The sequence below is a fragment of the Aegilops tauschii genome, chromosome 1 (assembly GCF_002575655.3).
Source record: "Aegilops tauschii subsp. strangulata cultivar AL8/78 chromosome 1, Aet v6.0, whole genome shotgun sequence".
Classification (NCBI taxonomy): domain Eukaryota; kingdom Viridiplantae; phylum Streptophyta; class Magnoliopsida; order Poales; family Poaceae; genus Aegilops; species Aegilops tauschii.
Window position 1 is genome coordinate 467,853,677 of NC_053035.3, and position 15,682 is coordinate 467,869,358.

At 44.5% G+C, this 15,682-nt stretch overlaps 3 protein-coding genes across 4 annotated transcripts; all 3 read left to right on the top strand.

Moving 5' to 3' along the window:
* Positions 1-393: 393 nt before the first annotated feature.
* LOC123494208 (uncharacterized) lies at positions 394-7,143 on the top strand. The gene is made up of 6 exons (XM_073506440.1): positions 394-797; positions 935-1,061; positions 1,886-2,200; positions 2,949-3,054; positions 3,369-3,453; positions 6,710-7,143. Exons 1-6 carry the CDS (start codon positions 394-396, stop codon positions 7,095-7,097), a joined length of 1,425 nt encoding a protein of 474 aa, XP_073362541.1. The 3' UTR covers positions 7,098-7,143.
* LOC109782115 (uncharacterized) lies at positions 2,329-6,423 on the top strand. Of its 2 annotated transcripts, XM_073501205.1 has the most exons (10): positions 2,329-2,824; positions 2,949-3,032; positions 3,369-3,575; positions 4,239-4,328; positions 4,417-4,612; positions 4,703-4,745; positions 5,130-5,250; positions 5,353-5,428; positions 5,534-5,592; positions 6,057-6,423. In XM_073501205.1, the coding sequence occupies exons 5-10, from the start codon at positions 4,609-4,611 to the stop codon at positions 6,057-6,059; spliced, it is 306 nt and encodes a 101-aa protein (XP_073357306.1). In that variant the 5' UTR covers positions 2,329-2,824; positions 2,949-3,032; positions 3,369-3,575; positions 4,239-4,328; positions 4,417-4,608; the 3' UTR covers positions 6,060-6,423. The 2 variants fall into 2 exon arrangements, with proteins under 2 accessions (XP_073357306.1, XP_073357302.1); XM_073501201.1 differs by lacking the exons at positions 2,329-2,824; positions 2,949-3,032; positions 3,369-3,575; positions 4,239-4,328 and having other exon boundaries at positions 4,492-4,745.
* Positions 7,144-11,589: 4,446 nt separating the features above from the next.
* LOC109782114 (uncharacterized) lies at positions 11,590-14,275 on the top strand. The gene is made up of 2 exons (XM_040390677.3): positions 11,590-13,705; positions 13,807-14,275. The coding sequence occupies exons 1-2, from the start codon at positions 11,720-11,722 to the stop codon at positions 14,005-14,007; spliced, it is 2,187 nt and encodes a 728-aa protein (XP_040246611.1). The 5' UTR covers positions 11,590-11,719; the 3' UTR covers positions 14,008-14,275.
* The last annotated feature ends 1,407 nt before the right edge of the window (positions 14,276-15,682 follow it).

The following is a 15,682-nucleotide window of genomic DNA, read 5'->3' on the forward strand; positions in this document are numbered from 1 at the left end:
TGTTTGCTAAGTAGTCGTGCTTACTTTTGATCACATAGAAAACGAAACCATTAATAGCATAATATGAGATGCACTCCAATGCTAATATGTGCATGACCAACATGTCGCAATGGGTAGTGTGTGTGCCACGTCTGGGAATAATGCATGCTTTATTAGTTCTCTTGCATGAAGTAATCTATTTATGATAGTAAATGTTTCATTAACAATGCCAATTTATAAAGCCATAAAACTAACTTAACTTGTGGTCTTTAAAGGTCATATGTTCTTGTCTACATATAATGTGACATGCTGCGCCAGTGTCTCCTCCTCTGGGAGATACAGGTAAAGAGGAAGCATCATCCAATCCCCCCCGCCCCCTAGCTAGCTTCTGAACACCCCCTCCCCCCCTCTCTCATGGGTTTCAGTTGCTTCCAGCTCCATTCAGGGAGCTGTGATGACGTGCCACTTGATTTCCATGTGCAGCAAAATGGCCACTATGAGCTCCATTCTGTTGATCGTTCATTTGAACCTGCTGGTGGATCGATCGTTCCATTTGCAACCTTCTATCATGAGTCATATCCACAAGGCACAACCAAGAAAGATGTCGTTGACGGTGCTTCATCGATCATTCATAATCCTGGACCTCACTTGCCTCTCTTGTCGCCAAAACCTGAGATTTCACATCTCATAGGAGGTGGAATGGGATCATACAAGACGTATGAGATGAGCGGCAGGTTTATTCCAAGAAGGAAAGCCTCGAGTAAGGCTGTCAAGAAGACTAATGTTGTCAAAGGGCAATGGACACCGGAAGAAGACAGGTAAATTATAACTGTTTATGCATGCTTTGTTAAATATTGCCTCCACCCAAAAGTGAAAAATCGTCGCATTACTGTAAGTCTATGCTATTAGCTGCTCTACATGTTATCAATGAGTTTGTTCTTGCCAATTTTAACAGGAAGTTAGTAAAGTTAGTGGAACAGTTTGGATTGGGGAAGTGGTCTCAGATGGCACAGATGCTGCCTGCGAGAGTAGGAAAGCAATGCAGAGAAAGATGGCACAACCATTTGAGACCTAACATCAAGGTTTGTCTCCACTGTTTGAACTGAGGAGTCCAATGCTTCAATAAATTGTAGGCCCAAATGGTTCAGTAATAGTTAAATTGAGATAACAATCAGTTTTGGAAGAAGCAAAAGTGTTATAAGTTATACACTAATCATGTATCTGCTGTACGCCTGTACCTGTTGATTGGTAGGAAGTGCTCTGTTAGATCCCTGTTTGAAGTTCCTCTCTTCGGAGTCATTAGTTGCTGCCAATTTGAGCTGCTCTAGTGGTGCCAAAACTTCCCCCACCATTCTGAATTCACTCTTCCCTGGAAAATTCTGTGCCATTGCAAGCAATACCTGTAGAATATGATTGTCTTTCCTTTTTGCAAGGTGTAGAACATGATCTTTAAAACCAACCTTTGAAGAATGTGCATGTAGTACATGGCCAAAGCAGCACCAAGTTACGGAAAGGATCCTCATAATTTCTCATTTAGGTTGTATATATATTCTTTATATTAGTAAGATATCTTTTGGCTTGGGCCTTAGCCCATAAGCCAATAAGACATAAGATATATGATTTGTTATTTAGTTTGATTGTTAGGCATCTGTAGAAGATCCTTTAGCAGAAATTAATCGAGCGAGTACCATTTGCCCCTGTTAACTTAAAAAGTCTACAAAATGTTTAATGTTAAATAACCATAATAGGTAAATTTCATGGCAGAACACAGAAAATGGACACTAATATTTTCCAGATTTAAAATAGTTTTTGTCAAGGTGTTTTTTTCTCTCCCGAAAACACATCATAGTCTGTGTGCTATTCATGCTTTGCAATAAAAAAATTGTGCATGGAACCACAAATGCAGAAAGATACTTGGAGTGAGGAGGAAGATATGGTTCTGATACAAACGCACAAGGAGGTTGTCAACAAATGGGCAGAGATAGCTAAGCGGCTCCCTGGGAGAACAGAAAACTCCATAAAAAATCATTGGAATGCAACAAAGAGAAGGCAATTTGCACGGAGGCAGACCGGCACTAAAGTCAAGAATCCCAAATCAGGGACCCTTCTACAGAACTACATCAAAAGTCTTGGGATTGGCTCTAGCAAGGTCATTGCTCCTCTAGATCCGAAAGAACCTCCATTGTCAGCATTTTCACCAGCACCCCCGACACAAAATCGGGCACATTGAACATATAAACCCTCCTATACTGCTAGGCAGAACGAACCCCTCCACGTCGCCCCTAAATTGGTGCCACCGCCTGTAAATTTTAAACCCCGCCGAGGGCATTTTAGTCTTTTTACGTGCAGGGGTATAAATCGCAGCCGCTCCCCTGGAGAAACCCTCGCCGCCGCCTCCCGTCCCACTCGCCTCCCCCTCCTCGTCGCCCTCCTCTCTCTCTCTCGCTGACCCCTCTCTCCCCCCGTGCAAGCCAGCCCCGGATCTGGAGGAAGAGGAGAGATGCGGGCGCCTCCCGTCCCACTCGCCTCCCCCTCCTCGTCGCCCTCCTCTCTCTCTCTCTCGCTAACCCCTCTCTCCCCCCGTGCAAGCCAGCCCCGGATTTGGAGGAAGAGGAGAGATGCGGGATCTGGAGGAGGAAGAGGAGACCCGGGCGTCCCGGCGGTGGATCGACCGATGCCAGATCGGGCGGAGGTCGCCGCCATGGGAGGAGCAGGAAAGGATGAGGCTTGGGCTCCACCGGCAGCGCACGCTCTTTAGGCTGGTACTAGGCTGCATCTTTTCCTGCCCCCGTCCTGGTGCCTCCTCCTACCCGCGTAAATGGCGAGCAAAGGGCGTGAGTACCAGGTGAGATCTTCCTCCACACTGTTCCTCCATCCTGCAAGTGTGATTTCTTTCGTTTTCTATGAAGATCATTCACATCTATTTATTTTTCGTTCCTCTCCCATCTTAATTTCTGATTTGATTCCAGAGTTTGGATGTGGATGTTACTTCAGGGAGGAAGTTGGTTACAATTTTCATTTGTATGATGCAGCAGGCACAAACTAATTTACATGTAAGTTTTCTTTCAATGATTGGTGAGTTACAGGTCAACCCTGTCTCACCTCACTAAATCTGGAACTCATGCTTTTTTCCTTGCTTGATATTAATTCTTGATATTCTTGGCACATCCTTACAGGGATATCATGTGCAATGTATGAGTTGCTTTGCTTCGGTTGAAGATATATGTGTGCATGTAGATATAATCTTACATGCGTTTTCAGTATGATATGAGCACTCTTTTGTTCTTTGGGTGTACATAGGTTGCAAGAATGAAAAGGCTTAGGGGATTATTGTAGAGTTTTGATTCACATGGATGCTCTATTCACGACTAATCTTTCTTTATTTGCAGAATTTATTGGTGTTGCGGTCTCTCCCCATCTTAACATTGTCTTCCGCTGCAAGGAGAGGAAATTTGTGTATATCACACCTATCAGGTACATCCCATGGAGAGGAATTTTGTGTCAGGCATTGTCATTGGAGAAGCTTTCACAGGCATGTCCCTTCTTTCAGTCATAAGATTTACAGATATACTGATTCTAAAAGATTTGATTCACAGGTTAGTTCTAATGGAGCGACACGTATTGTGTTTGTGGTCTTCCAGTTTGCCTTTCTTCCATGCATCTGAAGGACTCATACTTCCATTTCCTCTTGCGAATTCATCCATCCATTCCTCTCCTTGCAGCTTTAAATTTGTGAAATCCAACGTATTTAGTTAAGAGAACATTTGCCACATAATTATGCTAATATTCTATGAATAATTGCACTTTTGTGGCTGTGCTAATAGTAATAGATGACTCTTAGCGACCCTGCGCATTCTCTAATTTTCGAAAGTTTATTAAATGCATGCAGTGCTTTATCCTGATTTGCAAGAGGAACAACATGAAATTCCTATTTCACATAAGTGAAGAAAATCTATAACACTGATTGTTATAGTTGGTGGTCCGGTGATTCCAGTTTATTTCTCTAATTTGATGTAGGAAATGGATTGTAAATTGCAAGTGAGTTGGGGCTTCTGATTGGACCTTGTGGTGGTTGGATCTGCTGACAGATAGGGAGAAGCATGATATGTTGCTACTGCTGCACCTATTATTTGATTTCTCTCAATTTGCAAGAGGAACAACATGAAATTCCTATTTCACATAAGTGAAGAAAATCTATAGCACTGATTGTTATAGTTGGTGGTCCGGTGATTCCAGTTTATTTCTTTAATTTGATGTAGGAAATGGATTGTAAATTGCAAGTGAGTTGGGGCTTCTGATTGGACCTTGTGGTGGTTGGATCTGCTGACAGATAGGGAGAAGCATGATAGGTTGCTACTGCTGCACCTATTATTTGATTTCTCTCAATGTTTCAATCAGTTTTATCTAAAGCATGATTTTAATATGCAAATTTATCAGTCCGAGATTACCTGAATGATTCGTGGAAATTAGAATGTGGGGGTCTCAAAGAATGTTTCACAAGAAAAACAAATATTGGCCATTTCCAAACTTGCTCGGTGGTCGAGGTACTATAGAGGACATCCGTAGAATGAAAGCAAGAGCAACCTGACAACATTATTGATAGTCAACTTCCATTATCAGCAGCTTCACATGTGTATGTATTCTTTTGTTCATTTTCATCTTTGTGGTATTTTCTTACTTCCCCTTGTTGGGATTCTTGACAGATCAAGAATTGTTGATGCAGGTATATCTTTCTTTTGGAAATGGAAGTTGTTGTTTCTTCCCAGGTGAGCTGAGGTGATAACTGAACTCTCTTCTTGCACTAGCAATCCATCTATTTTGATTTCATGATCATGGTTCTCCCGTCATGCTCTTATGATTTTATACATGCCAACAAGCATCCACGCGATTTGTTCTTTACTTCTGCACATATTACCATGTTTCCCCACAAAAATACACACGCCGCGGCAAGCCGCAGCAATCATGTTCTCAAGTTTTAAAGCGTATAAGATAAGAGCATGTATCTTAGTTATTTTGGCACTGCCATCCTTTACATTATAGGGTGTCTACATATGCAAATTTGCAAGTTAAATTTACCACACCTTTGAAACCTGCAGTTGTTTACTATTCTCTTAAATCTTAAAATATGTGCTCCATTCCTTTAATTTCAGAACTAGGAAGGTGCGGATAATAAGAGTTGTTGACAGAGGCAACCTGCACATGTGTAAACAGTGGCTATGGTGGCTCAAAGGGAAGCAGCGGCTGCTCCATGGAAACACGCAACTTAGTGATGTACTTTTTGTTTCTAGATTTTGTTCACTCTCATTAAATTTTAAGCAAGAAAATTCACTACCCTGCAAAAAGTTCTTCCAACAAATATTTTTGTGTGTGCAGCTAAGATCAATCTTCCTATTCATTCATTGCACGCTGTTATTCTGCAGGACCGGCGAAGTGCAAGGTCATGTACAAGGTGGGGGTTGATTGTCCCAGTTTTCTCTTTTGGTGTCTTGATTCTGTTTCTTCCTGGTTTGCACAAGATTCACTTATGAAATTGATTTTCTTGCCAACTTTTCAGGGATAAGCTGGTCAATGAAGGAAATTCTAAAAGAAAGCGACTACAAGCAACATTTGAAGGTACAGCTTGTATTATGTTACTTCAGAAATTAATATCATGGTCTGTTATTGAGAATCACGAGTTTCTTGACAATGAGACTCATTACATTTTCTTTTCATAAAAAAATCCTTGGAAGAGATTGTAAAGTTTAACGAGCATGTCCCTTTTACATCTCTTTACAGTGTGTTTTCTTTTGGTTTCACAACATTTTAAGTTTTATATTTTTTACAGGCTGTGTATAGTGTAGGAGGTATTGATGATGAAATATGAATGTCCCTTGTTCTTGTCTGCTCCTGATCACAGTAGACTTGTCTGATGTGCTCTAGATCCTTTCTCTTTTTTCATTAAATGATTATGTGACTGAGGAGACCATGTTCTTAATTAGGTTGCCATTGTGAAACTTGTTTTCGGTTTTTTTATTGTATAATACAGAGCTTCCAAATGGTTTAATCCTAGATATAAGTTACCAATTTTCGGTGTGTAGTGAGCTGGGAGCCGGGGTCATCCTTCTCACCACCAGTCGAACATACTACTTCAGCCACCATGTTGAGCGATATAAAAGTGTTCTCTATTTCAGAGAGCAACAACAAGAGATTGTGCCCCCTCTTGCTCCAGGTGCATGTTGCTGTAATTAGTATCAACAGATTAAATCATGGACCATGTCTCTGTTTCATACCACCTCTGTTCATAAATAGATAGCTTCCTAGAGATTGTGCAGTCCTAAGGCCATCCACACTATTGCCCGTTAAAGCGTATTGAGAGCATCAAGCCTAATTTTCTATTGGACAGATTTTGTTCTGTAATCTATTAGTGTTAGTACAATACAAATTTTCCTATTTTGCAGAAACTAACTTAGTGCTTCCTTCTTTCGGGTTTGAAATTCAGCAATTCTTTTCCTTAATCGCAAACTGAATTGTTCGTCATTGCTATTTGGTTTCCCTTCTGTCTGGCATATTGATGATTTGATCCGCATTCAAGAAAGAAATATTCCATGCAAGCCTCCAGCCTAAGTAAAGAAATTTATTTGCTTGCCATTTGAATAAAAAATTTGAGCACGACATTACAAATGAGAAAAAAATATTTGTATGCAGATCCACGACACTTTGCAAAAGAGTATACATCAACATTGTCTGCTAGAAAAAAAAACAAAGTAGTCTCGTTTAGTTCTTGCTTCAAATTTGTCTCGCGCGCCAAATGGCGCGACAGGTCATCTAGTATGAATGATAATTGGCCAGAATCCAACCCATCCAACATAATGGTCACCCAAGGAATATTCAGCACAGATGACAGACAGATTCACTCATGTGAAGAAATTCTAGTTCCCACATCTGATGACTTTTCTGTGGACATGTTTGATGGTTTATTTAACGCAGAGGAGGTGCAATACCAGGCTTACAACATAGATGATGATGTTGACATGGACTATATCATCAACAATATTGATTATTCTATTAAGAATGACCATGAGATAGATATGGATATAACATGGGATGACGATGCGCTCGTAAACATAGAATCTGGATGATCACCATTGGTGATGCTGGCAGGCCCGCCAGAAATCAAAACTGTGCATGTGAGTTGGTCACACATCCACAAACTTGCAGCTAGTGGACAAGAAAAGAACCAGTGATATTATTACATATGTGTGCTATTTATACGGAATATGACGAACTTTTGGATGTACTATGGGACATCCTGTTTATAGATGATATGACGACCTTCTGAATGCTTTCTACAGGCAATAGAATGACCTTTGGATGTAATTATGAGAATCCATATTGAGAACAGACGGTGGTAAATAAGACCATGTTGTATGTAGTACATGGACTGAAAATAAAATGTTTGATTACATGTTGAATCAGTGTTCTAAACTTGTTTCTCATTTTATTATGGTACATTAGTCTATGTAATCTTGAATTCCTATTTCAATTTCGTGCTTGTAAGCAAAACAACTCTAAACATCAAAAGATAAAGAGAACCTAAGCAGAATATTACCGTAAAATTGTGTTAAAAGGAAAACATTAGTACTCAATATATAATGTCTAGCAAGCAGAGGATATGCCCAAAAGAAAGTGCTCATGCTTCCAGACGTTTCGACATATTCAGACGACAGGCCACATAGTACTCACGCTTCCCGCAGTTTCATTACACACCAATAGCTTCCAAAGAGAATATCAGTTTTTGTTTTGTTTTGAAGAAACACCGGGGCGAGCAGCCCCACCTGAATATATATTTCTCAAAGCTGCAAAATAAAGGCGACCAACCTGTGGTTGGATGACACTGATGCTCGCCTTCCGGCGACGTACGTTCAGTGAGAGGAGACGTTTTCGTCGACTACGAATGCGTTTGTGGTAATTTTGTCAATCTCAAAATGATGTCCTGGCATAGTCTCTTAAAGATGTGCGTTCATAAGGATGAGTACATGTGCGTATGTATAAACATTTGCGTCTGTACTGTGTTTAGAAAAATAGCAAAATACAGCAATCCCACGGTACAGGGAGATCATACAGAGATTGGAGGACCTGTTACAGGAGAACCACAGGGAAAGAGCCACCAAATACGGGCCCCAAGCTAGCAAGGCGTGTCTATCCTCAGGTTTGAGCTTGTTCTTAGCTAGTTTTCGGAGGCAACTCTATAGCGTGGAAACTCTTGTGCTAGTTTCCAATGACAACTCTAGCTATAATTTCCTATCATGAAGTGTTCAACCGAAATATTTCAAATATATTGTTAGGTCCATAGAAGGGTTTAACGAAATGTTGTAAGTTTTCTCTTTTGTTAGCACCATTCGGCAAGAGATCAACGGAGGGAGATCCTCACTCCATTTCAATTGCTTCACCTCATGATGACAACACGAAAAAAGCCATGCGAACCAACCAGTGGTTGGATGGTTAGAGGGACTATGGTATACTCAGCCCATGAGGGTTCAAATCCTGGTGCTCGCATTTATTTCTGGATTTATTTCAAGATTTTCGGCGATGCGCATTCAGTGGGAGGAGACGTCCCCGTCGACGACGAGACGCCTACGGTGACTTCGTAAATCTCAAGATGATATGCCTGCTCAGTCTTTCGAAGGTACTCATAGGGGCAGGGTGTGCGTTCGTAGGGGTGAGTTTATGCGCATGTATATGAGCGCTTGTGTCTGTACTGATGTTAAAGAAAGCATGAAAAAAGCCATAACGAATGTGTCGGTGACCAGCCGGCACAAAGAAACTAGGTAGGGGTAGAGAAACTCACTAATCTCACTCTCTCTATTATTGTTATTTACGAATGCAAACATATCATATGTGGTAAATTATCTCAACGGCTAAAGTTGCATGAACGACAAAAAGTAAAATGAATATCATGTATTTATATAGAATCCTATATATCTAACAGAGTGATATCCACTACTTTTAACTATCTTAGCATGTGTGTTTTCACATCATCGAAATTGTTGTAGCTATTAAATTTACTAGCTTGATCTATTAGCATCCGTTAGATCTACCCATGAGAATCCTTTGCGATGCAACATGTGTTAGTGCATCTTAAAAGGGTTTTAAATCACATTGCATTTATTTATGACACACACAACCTTTCATATTAAGATATTCCGCTAACATCCGTGTGATCTATGCATGAGAATCATCTACCATGCAACATGTATTACTGCATTCTGAATGGGTTTATTTTAGTTAACTATGACATGCACAACTTTTCATATTAAGATCTGCTTATGCAGAAATTTTTCACATAGTGAAAAGTGTAAGAACTGATATTCTACGCCATATTTAGAAACTATATATCAATTATGTATCCACGCGCAATGGCCGAGACATCCCTTGCTTAGTCAACAATTAGGAGAAAAATATATCCCAATAAATATATAAATACAAACTAGTTAAGGCATATTTTATAATCTCGTTCAGTTATATTCTTCTTTCTTCTAACATAGTTTTGGTCTCATGTTTAGATCAAAACTAACTTGGCATATTTTATTGTAACTTTTAGATCAAAACAGGGCCCAAAACTAAGTTAAGAAAATGCTAGAAGTGCTCATGTGATTCATCTCTATGGCCACACGAACACACGAGCGTGAGTACTCCTTCAAGTTTCTTATCCCGTGTTTAAATGCACCCTCGTGGATGGTAGAATTTAAAAGATACTATTTTAAAAAAAATCAGAAATTTCTACGAATATGCCTAAATTTTCATGAAGAATAACAGATAGATGCTCCAAAAAGAGTTTCTGAAAAGCATTTTAATGGCAATATTTAATTTTTAAAGCGTTTTGAAGTGTTTATTTTGTTATTTTTGTCCAGACCTTCACAAACGTCATTTCATTACTAAAATTTGCACGTTGACAAAAGCTAAGCAACATTTGTTGTGAAATAATATGATTTAGAACTATGGATTTCGACCTCATTGTTCCTTTTTCCCATGAAGTCCGACCTCGTTCTTTTTTTCCTGTGAAAATGAACTATGGATTTCCCGTAGGATTGGTTCCAGTGGAACACAATCCCGTGAATCTAACAACATCGCAGGGAAATTTCATGATGATCTAAATCCTACAAAAAATCCTATGCAAATCCTGCAAATCAAATGAGGCCTAAGTGCGTTCTAAATCACATTGCATTCATTTTTTGATACACACAACCTTTCATGTTAAGATATTCCACATCATCAAAATTGTTGTATCCGTTAGATTTACTATAAATTGATCCACTGACATCCGTGTGATATATGCATGAGAATCATCTACTATGCAAAATGCATTATCACATTCTAATTTGGTTTATTGCATTTGACTGTGACATGCACAATTTTTCCTATTAAGATATTTTTTGCTCATGCAGAAATTTGACATAGTGAAAAGCATAAGGACTGATATTGTACACAATATTTGGAAGCTATATATTCAATTCTGTGGCAACGCACAATGGCTGAGACCTCCCTTGTTTAGCCAACAATTAGGATAAAAATATATCCTAATAAATATATAAATACAAACTAGTTAGGCATATTTTATAATCTTGTCTAGCTTGTTAGTTATATTTTTCTTTCTAGCACATAGTTTTAAACTCATGTTTTGATCAAAACTAACTTGGCACATTTTATTGTAACTTCATGTTTAGATCAAAACTAGGCGCAAAACTAAGTAAAGAAGATGCTAGAGTGCTCATGTGATTCATCTCTATGCCCACACGAACACACGAGCGTGAGTACTCCTTCAAGATTCCGCTCCCGTGTTCAAATGCATTCTTTTGAACATTTTAAAAAAATATTAAATTCTTTTAAAAATTTCTGACCATTTTACAGAAAATTTGTCCACCTATTTTTTGTTTTTTTGCGGTACAGAAAAATTTGTCTACCTATTTTTTGTTGACCAAAGGAAAAATATGTAGAGTAAATTTTTGTGAAGAATAACATTTCTAATGCTCTGAGCAAAAAAGATAGATGCTGCAAAAATAGTATATCTGAAAGCATTTTTAATTACAATTTTTTAGAGCGTTTTGAAGTGATGATTTTATTAGTCTTGCCTAGATTTTATGAATGTGATTTCATCACTAAAATTTGCACGCTAACAAAAAGACTAAGCAATGTTTGCCGTAAAAAAAAAACTAATTTTTTATTTGATTTTTTATTTTTTTTTCCAGTTTAGTGTTGTGCATTTGAGCTCGAAACTAGAAGAACCTTCCGCTAGAAACGAGACACTGTTCGTGCTGCCATATCCGCATGGTCACCGACCTAAGCTGTCCTTGGTTTCTACGGGTTGCCCGGCCACGTACCCTGATCCGTGGCAGAGCGCTCGGGTGCCTTCGCCATGGCGGCTTGGCACGTGGACACGATCTCACGTGAGCCGCCCTCGTGTCCTCTCGCCGCTCAGTTCCTTCGCGCCCGATGAGACCCCGCCGCTCTTCGCAGCTCTCTATATCCTCTCTGCCCCGCACGTGTCGCCTTGTCATGCTCCGTACGCCGCGTCGACCTCGACCGACCCCCGACAAGCCGCCGCTCAGCGGCACCATTTTAAGCGGACCTCGCCGCGGTCGTCTGCCAATCAAGAAAGAACTGGCAAAGCCACTCGCTCACCAGACAGCAGTCACCACGTCCAGCTCAGACACCAGCTTCCGAGCACGCACTCGATCGCGCCTGCCTCGCTGAGCCACTGACAATGGCGTCGCAGCAGCAGAGCAGGAAGGAGGCCGCGTCGAAGCGGGAGGAAGGCGGCCAGGGCGGCGTCAGCCTGGAGGAGATCGGCAAGTTCCGCGCGGAGGCGCAGCAGAACTCGGCGGACGCCATCCGCGCCGCCCAGGAGCGGTACAACCAGAACCTGCAGCACGGCGGCGGCGCCAGGGGGGCGGTGACCGTCACCCAGGCGCCCGGCGCCACGGTGGTCTCCTACCAGGAGCACAAGGCCCTTCCCGAGGGCGCCCAGCAGGGCCGCACGGCGCACGGGCACGGCGCCAACGCGCCGGCAGGGGGCACGACGGCGTCGTCTCGGAGCACCGAGAAGCAGCACGCGGCGAAGCACGAGGAGGGACGTGGGCATGGCACGGCCCACAAGGAGCAGAAGGGCTCGGCAGCGGTCACCCGCGCCGCCGAGGGCGGCCACGACAAGCAGGGCAAAGAGAGCGCCGCGCGCGGCACCGTGGCGTCATCTCGGGGGGCTGAGAAGCAGCACCACACGAAGCAGGAGGAGGGCCGTGGGCATGGCACGGGCCACAAGGAGCAGAAGGGCTCGGCGGCGGTGACCCACGCCACCGAGGACAGGGGCAAAGAGGGCGACTCTCCGCGCAGCGCCAAGGACGCGGCCATGCACGCGCTCGGCATCACTGGAGACCAAACGGTGGCCAAGGGCGCCGGAACCAAGGATGCCGGTGCGCATGGCGCACAGGTCCGTGGGCATGATACGGGCCACAAGGAGCAGAAGGGCTCAGACTCTGCCGCGCGCACCCTCGGCTCCACTGGAGACTACGCTGCGGCCAAGGGAGCCCAAGCCAAGGACGCCGGTGCGCATGGCGCGCAGGTCGCCGCGGGCGAGACCAAGGAAGCCACGGCTACCGCCGCCGAGTACGCAAAGCAGGCGGCAGCAAAGGCGAAGGAGGTCACGCTCACCACGGGCGAGATGACGGCGGAGTACGCGAAGCAGGCCGCCGTGAAGGCCAAGGACGTCACGGTGAGCACAGGCGGGACAGCAGCGGAGTACGCCAAGACGGCCGCCGAGAAGGCGAGGGACGCCGCGTTGGCGGCCGGCAAGACGACGGCCGAGTACACGCACCAGGCGGCGGTGAAGGGCAAGGACGTCACTGTCTCCACCGGCGGGACTGCCGCGGAGTACGCCAAGACGGCCGCCGAGAAGGCCAAGGACACCGCGCTGGCGGCCGGCAAGACGACGGCCGGTTACACTCAGCAGGCGGCGGTGAAAACCAAGGACGTGACGCTGTCGACCGCCGCGCAAGCGGCGCAGAAGGCCAAGGAGGTGACGGCGGTCACGGCGCAGAAGGTGGCGGAGTATACCAAGGAGATGGCGGAGCAAGGGAAGAACGCTGCCGCCCAGGCCGAGGAGAAGGCGAAGGAGGCCGCAGCCCGCGCCGCCGACAAGGCGGAGGAGCCGAGCTTCGACACGGGCACGCAGGCCAAGGACAAGGCCAAGGGCTCAGCCGCAGGTGCGGTGGACAAGACCCGCGACACGGCCGCGCAAACCATGGACAAGGCCAATGACGTAACTGGAGACACGGGGAACAGGACCGGAAGCATGGCTGCGCAGGTGAAGGACACGACCGGAGCCATGGCGCAGAAGGCGAGTGGCACGGCCGCGTACATCAAGGACTCGGTGATGGGCGCCGCAGGAGGCACGGCGGACAAGACCCGCGACACCACCGAGCAAACAATGGGCAGGGCCAAGGACGCGACGGGAGACACGGGGGATAGGACCGGAAGCATGGCCGCCCAGGTGAAGGACGCGACCGGAGCCATGGCGCAGAAGGCCGGCGACACGGCCGCGTACATCAAGGACTCGGTGACGGGGGCGGTGGGAGGCGCCGTGGACAAGACCCGGGATGCCACGTCGCAGGTCGCGCAGAAGACAGGGGAGGCGACGAACAGGGCGGTGGAGACCGGCAAAAGCGCCACCGGCGGCGGCACGACCAAGGCGAAGGTACGTGCACCGTCGTGTGCTGCCGCAAGTATCTGATCCTACGGTGTGTGTAAGTGTGATGTATCCATAGCTGATGGCTCAGCTGTGATATGTGCATGCAGGGTGAAGGCACCGAAGACACCAAGATCGTGGAAGACGTGCTGGAGGTGGTGGGCGCGACCGTGGAGGCGGTGGGCGCGACCGTGACCGGGCTAGCGCAGCACACCAAGGGCATCGTCGCCGGCGAAGAGGAGCTCATCCCGGTCGAGGGGGAGGCCGGGAAGGTCGCCGGAGCCGGTGAAGGCAGGGAGAAATCCGAGTGAGCAGATCCACACGTACGTGGCAGCAAAAATGTTAAAAGAATGTTGGTTGTGTAGTCACTTTGATCAGACACGTTTAAAAGGATATTGTATATAGTTGTAATAGTAAGTAGTGCACTATATGGAGTGCTCAGGTGAGCCGAATAATGGTCGTTTATATGTAAGCGGGACTATGTCCACATGTTGAAGCTGCTGCTACTAGTACGTTTGGAAGCGCTCAGCTAGTACAATACTCAAATCTTATGGAATGAAATGGCTATGTAGTGTGATACATCGTTATTTAGCCAAGTGAACTAGATAAATGTTCGTGTAAATCTGAAGTGATACTTGTCGACTTCAATATTAGAATCATCAAGCTCTATAGGGGGAAGCTTATCACCTTGGGCTTAAGAGCATCTCTAGCTCTAAAAACATTATACAGTTCCGAGCAGTTTTACGCCTCCTTTGGTTCTAGTTCATAGGAATTCTATAGTTCTAATTCATAGGAATTCTAGAGGAGGATTTGCAAAGAAAGTTTTTCTTTAAAGCCCTTTGGTTTATAACAGGAGCCAATCTTTTGAAGGAATGGATTTCTATAATGTTGAGACTCAATGGAAAATTTCCTATCCTACGCATCAAAGGAATTGAGATGCAGATCATCTCACTTCTTACGATTTTTTTATTCCTATACCATTTCTATCCTATAAAACCAAAGGAGGTCATCTCACTTCTTACGACCATTTTCTATCCTATAAAACCGAAGGAGGTCATCTCACTTCTTACGATTTTCTTATTGCTATACCATTTCTATCCTATAAACCAAAGGAGGTAACATGCTCCCTCTTACCTCCTCTTTTCACATGAAGATAAGAATATATATTAGATTTGAGTCATTTATCTCATTAATTAGTGGTCTCCTTCTTACCTCCTCTTTTCACATGAAGATAAGAGCATATAATAAATCTGAGTCATTTATCTCATTAATTAGTGGTCTGATTGCTTTTATCTTCTTAACTCACATGTAAGAAAAAGATAAGAGGAGCATGTTAAAATTTGCCATACAGTCCCCTAAACAAATTTGCGGGAAGGAATACTAGAGTCTGATATTTTTATTGTTTTGTAGACTATAATTCTATTCTGCTGTTATTGGAGTCATCCAAAGTGAAAATTTTGAAGCACCTACGAAGACATCAATATGCTGAAGAATCACCCTTTTGTTAGATTTGAGGATCCTCGCGCCCGTCAACCGTGGAGGAGCCGGCCATAGAGGTGATTGCCACGGAGGAGCAAAAGCCGCGGGTGGGCGGCAGTGCAGGTTGGCCTTCATCGCGCGCTGGGCGCATCTGGGGCTGGTTCCTGGCGCAGGCGATGAGGGAAGGAGGAACTAAGCCCACGACAAGCTTTTTTGGACGGAGGGAGTATTTGTGTTAAGTGTTACTCGCGATGGGCGACCCCGGCCCTGCGCCCCTCCACCAGGCCCCCACCGGTGGCGGCCACCCTTCCGGCGCCTCCCGGTGACCAAAGCCATGGCGAACGCGAACAAAATGGAGTCCACGCGGGAGCGGAAGCTTGCGCTTCACCGGAACATAGGTCAATTATATCTTAATTTTCGTTGAGGATGGTTCTCTACACTGACGTGATGTGACCGTGTGAAGTTCGTACCTGAAACCTCTGGAGCATTGACTTTTTGTTTGTAGGA